We start from the raw sequence: 6927 nt of genomic DNA, 5'->3' as shown, positions 1-6927 counted from the left end.
GGGATTTTGTTTAGTATTTCTTTAGTGTTTTCTTCTCTCTTTTCCTGCTTGATTTCAAAGCCTTTTGAATTTTAGAAAAGTTAATTCCTTTACCTGTTTAATGGCTTTCTATTCATCGTTGTGCTCTATCTTTCTTCTAGGAGGGAGTAAATATTTGCTACACTTTAAAGGGTCTTTTAAGTAGGCTACAGCAAAGTTACACTTTAAAGTTTCAATCTTTGGTGTTTGTTCGCATGTAAAACATGATTAGAGCTTTCTTCGAACGTATTCTTATGAATTATAAGTTTTCTAGATATTCAGAGATATTTCATGGGTCAATTCTTGATGTTTAGAAGGTTAGTTTACTCAGTCATCTTATGTGAACCTTGATGAATGAGCAAACATCTAGTTTTTGAAGTTTATGGATCAGATCTGGTTGAATCTCCATTCGAGTTCATCAGCTTCAACGTGCTGGAGTCTCATGACTGGCGGTGATTTCGGGCAATGGTCATCTTCTGCAACCTAAGAAAGAACATGTGGTGAGATCGAAGATGTACCCTTAGAACACATATTATATCGTTTATCTTAGTTTGTGATTAGCCTTTTAGCATTAAAAAAAATTGTATGGGTGTTGAGCTTTGAATACCATTTATGTAGCCAATGTATTTAGCCGGCAAAACAAATCAATAACAATATATAATTTTTAATTTTTTTGTATTATCTATAATTTTAAGAGAAATTGGAGTCTATGTATATAGATGTCGAAATGGGTAGAATAACAAAACACACTATACACGCAACTATGCAAATAATGATAATCTAACTATAACCCTAAAGACCCTACTCCTGCTATAACAGCTAAGACATCTAACTAAGATATGATAGGATACAGTGTTAGAGAAAAATATATATACATCATGCAAATTTGGAAACTGTGGATGGACAAAAAATCTGAACCTGAATATTCGAACCAGAACCAAACCGAATAGAGATATCGAATCCGAACCAAAACCTATAAAAATATCCGATAATTACTCCTCATTGATACCAGTGGATATCAGGTAAACAGAAACCGAATCGATAGGATACCCGAATTACCCAAAATTTAATTATATATTTAATAAAAAATTTAAATATATTTTAGAGTTTCAAATATATTTTTGGTATTTCATATATATTTTCTTTCGTTTCGAGCTTTCAGGCCTATTTCAGAATTTTGGATATATTTTTTAGATTTTCAGATATTTTTGTAGGTTTTGGTTCAGATATTCAGGTTTATTTCGGGTATTCGTGTCTATTTCGGGTATTTGGGTATAATAAATATCTGAAACAATTAAGATCCAAAATATTTCCGGTATTTATCGGTTCTTAAATATCTGAACCGACCCAAAACCAAATGGTACCAAACCGAAAACATTTCAGTACCTATATGGGTAATATACCCTTTACTCGAAATACCTGGAACTAATCTGTTCCTATCTAGAACCGAACTGAATACCCGAATGTCCAGTCCGAACTGTGGCTATCACATAAATGGAAAGCCAAAAGTCACACCTCTTGTATTATATATTAACTGTAGAAATTAAAGGAAAAAAAGACAGAATTATTAGTAGAAGGACTTGTTTAGAAAAAACTAGTGCTAGGGTTTTCTATAGTTCTATAACCGTCAATTCAAAAGTGACATCATGAGATGAGTAGACACCTAAATTATCCCATCTTGGTTGACCCTTAACTTGTTTAAGGAGAAATGTGTCTCCCCCTCCTAATGTCAAATTCTTTCAGTTTTTTTTTTCGTTCTTTAGTGATGTGATTCTGGAAAGAAATAAGGACTTAGAGTTGGAAATAGAAGATGAAGAGCAAGTAGCCGAGGAACAAGAAGCTGTAGCTGATCAAGAAGATCCCTTAAGCGTTCCAAGCGGCCCAATAACCCGATCAAAGGCAAGGAAACTCAAGCAGACTATTAGAGCTATCATCAAAGGTCTTGATCCGATTCAAGAGGGAAAGGAGATAATCACAAGCACACTGATTGTGATCCAAGTCCAAGACGGCTAAGTGGGCTTGAGATCCAGGCTTGTACTCTTTTTCCTTATCTCAAGTTTTTTCCCAATGGGTTTTCTTGAGATAGGTTTTTAATGAGGCAAGAATGGATCTCTAATTCGCCTAAGTCCACAAAGCCTTAAACCCAAACTGTGCCGAACAAGAAGAGCGTCTAAATCAAACTCAAACTTGCCAGCTTGTGCTTTGTTTATTTCCGAGATGTGTTTAATGTTTGCCAAACTCATTTCTTGTTTCTTTCTTCTTTATATTCTCTTGTAACCCTTTATATCAGACCATCTTATATTTTATTCTCAAACTCTTTTTCAAAGACTAATATCACGTTTTATGGTGTGGTATATCCATCAAACAACTTGAATCAATTCTGTGTGTGTCATATCACTTATGATAATCAGTTTGAATCAAGGGTTGGGGAAGCGAATGGACACACACAAGAGTCGCAGAATTGATTCCCTTTTGTGTCCAGTCATTAGAGTGTCGATCAAGGGTAGATCCTATCCAGGATCACATCAAGTGGTATTAGAGCACCATTCTAATCACTGGATCGTCGAGTATCAGGTTGTGTCGATTCAAATTTGAGTTTTCTTTCTGTTTTAATCATCATATCGAATAAAAGAAAACTATAACCTTCACTACAACCGCGTTTTATGATCACTTGTGTTAGATCCATTGAGAAATCTCTTGTTTACATCACAAGACATATAGATCGAACTGTTCTGTGCAAAAAAACTTCATATTCACATCAGTTTTGATTTGTCTTTTCAACTTCCATTGCCGATCTGTTCTCTAAATACTTAAAGTGTCTATTAGGATTCCGTGTGGATCACAAATAGTCATCATCGAACAGAAACGATCGCTAGTGATATTTGCTTGTGTTTGATTTCAGGAAATCATGACAGAAGAAGAAGAGACCATAACAGCAAGACAACAAGCTTCTGATGGAGGCCATGACCGCAAAGATGAAAGAACTGATGGCTGCTCAGTTCGAGATGTATAAACAAGAGATGTATCAACAATCAGACGCAAAAACCAATAGAGAAACAAGGAGAAGAAACCATGTATCCCCTGAGAGAACCAGAGAACAACTTAGACCATCGAGAGATGATGCGGCTGCTAACATCCCCAACCGAGATAGTGGTTCTTTCAGAAGCCATCATCAACGCCAAAGAAGAGTCAGAGAAGAGCCCATACCTTTTCAAGACAGTTTAGGACGAATCAAATTGCGAATCCCTTCGTTCCATGGATATGCTTATCTGGAATGGGAGAAGAAGATCGAATTGGTCTTTAACCGCCACCATTACACCGAGATCAATGGAGTAAGGGTCACATCTACTGAGTTCTATGACTATGCCTTAAGCTGGTGGGATCAATTGGTTACTTCTAGAAGAAGAAATGGAGAATACCCTGTGGAGAGTTGGCAAGAGATGAAAACTATTATGAGGAAGAGATTTGTGCCGAGTCATTATCATAGGAAGTTGCAAAAGATCTGACGGCTTACTCAAGGCAATCAATCAGTTGAAGAGTATTACCAAGAGATGGAAACCCTGATGGATAAACTGAAGACAGAGAAGCCACCATGTCAAGGCTTTTAGGAGGGATAAACTGAGATATACAAGACCGACTTGAGATGCAGCATTATGTGGAGATTGAGGAAATGTTGCATAAGGCAATTCTTATCGAACAGCAACTCAAGAGGAAATCTGTGACAAAACCAAGTTATGGAGCTGTTTCTACAACTTCTTGACCGAGTTATCAGAAGGAGGAAAAGCCAAACTCGTATCTTAGAGAAGGAAAGCAGCTTGCAATACCGAGACCTGAGACAAAACCTTATGTGTCTCAATCAGACATCAAAGGCAAAACCAAAGCATCTTCAAGCCGTGCCAGAGACGTCAAGTGCTTCAAGTTTCAAGGCCGAGGTCATTATGCCAATGAATGCTCCAACAAAATAGTCATTGTGCTATGGGAAAATGGAGATATTGAATTTGAAGAGGAAGGATCAGAATCTGAACCCATGACCGAATATGAGGAGATGCTGGCTCAAGAATCGTTGCTAGTTGCCAAAAGGTCTCTAAGTGTTCAATCAAAGACTGAAGAGCAGGAACAAAGAAAGAATCTGTTCCACACCCGGTGTCTTGTCCAAGGCAAAGTGTGTAGTCTTATCATTGATGGGGGCAGCTGTACTAATGTTGCGAGTGAATCTATGGTAAAGAAGTTGGGAATGAATGTCATGAAGCACCCGGAGCCTTATAAGCTTCAATGGCTTAATGAGAGTGGTGAATTGAAAGTTAACAGCCAAGTCTCAGTCCCTATAACCATTGGCCGATATGAAGATGAAATACTGTGTGACGTGTTGCCAATGGAGGCTGGACATATCCTTCTTGGACGACCATGGCAGTGTGATAGAAGGGTAATACATGATGGGTTTACTAATAAACACTCTTTTGGTTTTAATGGCAGGAAAACTACTCTGATCCCTTTAACACCTCAAGAAGTTTACTAGGATCAACTCCAACTCAAACAGAAGGAGAAGCCCATGACTAAACCATCCTATTTCTTCTTAAAAGCTGGTGATGTTGCGAGAGCCTTGATATCCAAGCAACCAGTCTTATTGTTCGTTTTTAAAGAATCAATTGCTAGTATTACTAACATTACACCGGTGCTACCGGGTGAAATGACTAATTTTTTGCAGGTTTACAAGGACGTGTTCCCTGAGGATAATCCCAAGGAGTTGCCACCGATCAGAGGTATTGAGCATCAGATAGATTTTATTCTGGGGTCCTCTTTGCCAAACCGACCTGCTTATAGAACCAACCCTGTGAAAACTAAAAAGCTGCAGAGACAGGTGAACGAGCTCATGGAAAAAAGCCATATCAGAGAGAGAATGAGCCCTTGTGCCGTGCCAGTGTTACTTGTGCTAAAAAAGGATGGAAGCTGTCGCATGTGTGTTGATTATCGGGCAATTAACAACATAACGGTTAAGTATAGGCATCCAATTCCTAGGATTAGATGAAATGTTAGATGAAGTGCATGGGTCTAGCATCTTCTCTAAAATAGATCTTAAGAGTGGGTATCATCAAATTAGGATGAAAGAAAGAGATGAGTAGAAACCGCTTTTAAAACCAAACATGGCCTATACGAATGGTTAATCATGCCTTTTGGCTTCACTAATGCACCTAGCACTTTTATGAAATTAATGAATCATGTTCTTAGGGTGTTTATAGGTGTATTCGTAGTCGTTTATTTTGATCACATCTTGGTCTATAGTAAGAGTCTAAGCGATCACATTCTGCATTTAAAATCTGTCTTAGATGTGCTTAGGAAGGAGAAACTGTATGCCAATCTTAAGATATGCACATTCTGTACAGATAACCTGGTGTTTTTAGGCTTTGTTGTAAGCGCAGATGGAATCAAAGTCGATGAAGAGAAAGTGAAGGCAATCAAAGAGTAGCCAAGTCCTAAAACCGTGAGTTTGGTGAGGAGTTTTCACAGTTTGGTCGTATTTTATAGAAGATTTATGAAGGAATTTATCACTATTGTCGCTCCACTTACTGAAGTCATTAAGAAAGAAGTCGGTTGCAAATGGAGACAAGCACAAGAGGAGGCGTTCCAGGCCTTAAAGGATAAGCTTACTATAGCTTATCTCTTAGTTCTTCCTGATTTCCTTAAGACGTTCGAAATCGAATGTGATGCCTCTGGAATAGGTATTGGTGCTGTTTTAATGAAGGATCAAAACCCTATTGCATTCTTTAGTGAGAAGCTTGGAGGCGCTACATTGAATTACCCCACATATGAAAAGGAGCTCTATGCCCTGGTTCGAGCCCTACAGATGTGGCAACACTATTAATGGCCCAAAGAGTTCGTCATACACATGGATCATGAGTCTCTTAAGCATTTAAAAAGGCAACAAAAAATCAACAAGAGACACGCAAGGTGGGTGGAATTCATAGAAACATTTCCGTATGTGATCAAGTACAAACAAGGTAAAGAAAATGTAGTTGCCGATGCATTGTCCCGAAGGTATGCCTTGATCTCTACTCTTGATGCTAAGCTGATAGGATTTGAACAACTCAAACACATGTATGCATCAGATTCTGACTTTGGAGAGAAATATCAATCTTGTGAAAAGTTTGCTAAAGACCATTACTTTAGGCAAGATTTTTTTCTTTTCTATGAGAACTGTTTATGCATCCCTAATTGTTTTATTCGAGATCTTTTAGTCAGGGGAAACATACGAAGGAGGTTCTTATGGGTCACTTTGGTATTACTAAGACTTTGAAAGTAATGCAGGATCATTTTTACTGGCCACACATGAAGAGAGATGTGGAGAGAATCTGCGAGATATGTGCAACTTGTAAACAGGCTAAGTCTAAGGTAAAGCCTCACGGTTTGTACTCTCCCTTACCTATTCCTTCTCATCCTTGGGTTGACAATTCTATGTACTGCGTGCTTGGTTTACCTAGGACTAAAACAGGAAAAAATTCCATATTCGTTGTAGTGGATAGATTTTCAAAAATGGCTCATTTCATTGCATGTAACAAAACAGATGATGCATGTCATGTAGCTACTGTTCTTCAAAGAAGTAATTCGTTTACATGGCATGCCTAGGACCATTATTTCTGACCGTGATACTAAGTTTCTTAGTTATTTTTGGAAAACATTATGGTCTAAGCCAGGAACTAAACTTCTGTTCTCTACTACATGTCATCCACAAACTAATGGACAAACTGAAGTATTCAATAGAACTCTGTCTATTTTCCTGCGTGCATTAGTTAGGAAGAATATTAAGTCATGGGAAGAATGTTTGCCTCATGTTGAATTCGCATATAATCACTCTATGCATACAGCTTCTAAGTTTTCCCCATTTGAGATTGTTTATGGCTTTAATCCTATAAC

General features: G+C 37.8%; 1 protein-coding gene across 1 annotated transcript; it reads left to right on the top strand.

The window, feature by feature from the left end:
- Positions 1-3661: 3661 nt before the first annotated feature.
- On the top strand, positions 3662-5878 carry LOC112089832. Its single transcript, XM_024160587.1, has 5 exons — positions 3662-3736; positions 3791-4441; positions 4724-4778; positions 5343-5467; positions 5555-5878. Exons 1-5 carry the CDS (start codon positions 3662-3664, stop codon positions 5876-5878), a joined length of 1230 nt encoding a protein of 409 aa, XP_024016355.1.
- The last annotated feature ends 1049 nt before the right edge of the window (positions 5879-6927 follow it).

This window comes from Eutrema salsugineum, unplaced genomic scaffold (genome assembly GCF_000478725.1).
Source record: "Eutrema salsugineum unplaced genomic scaffold, Eutsalg1_0 scaffold_11, whole genome shotgun sequence".
NCBI lineage: Eukaryota > Viridiplantae > Streptophyta > Magnoliopsida > Brassicales > Brassicaceae > Eutrema > Eutrema salsugineum.
Note: the sequence above shows the minus strand (reverse complement) of the source record. Positions and strands in the feature narration are given on the sequence as shown.

Bases quoted from the DNA above. Each gene is read 5' to 3' on its own strand.
- LOC112089832 (XM_024160587.1), top strand. From the start codon at position 3,662: ATGCAGCATTATGTGGAGATTGAGGAAATGTTGCATAAGGCAATTCTT. The intron at 3,737-3,790 runs GTGACAAAACCA...CCGAGTTATCAG, and splicing joins AGCAACTCAAGAGGAAATCT to AAGGAGGAAAAGCCAAACTC. The intron at 4,442-4,723 runs GTAATACATGAT...AATTTTTTGCAG, and splicing joins CATGGCAGTGTGATAGAAGG to GTTTACAAGGACGTGTTCCC.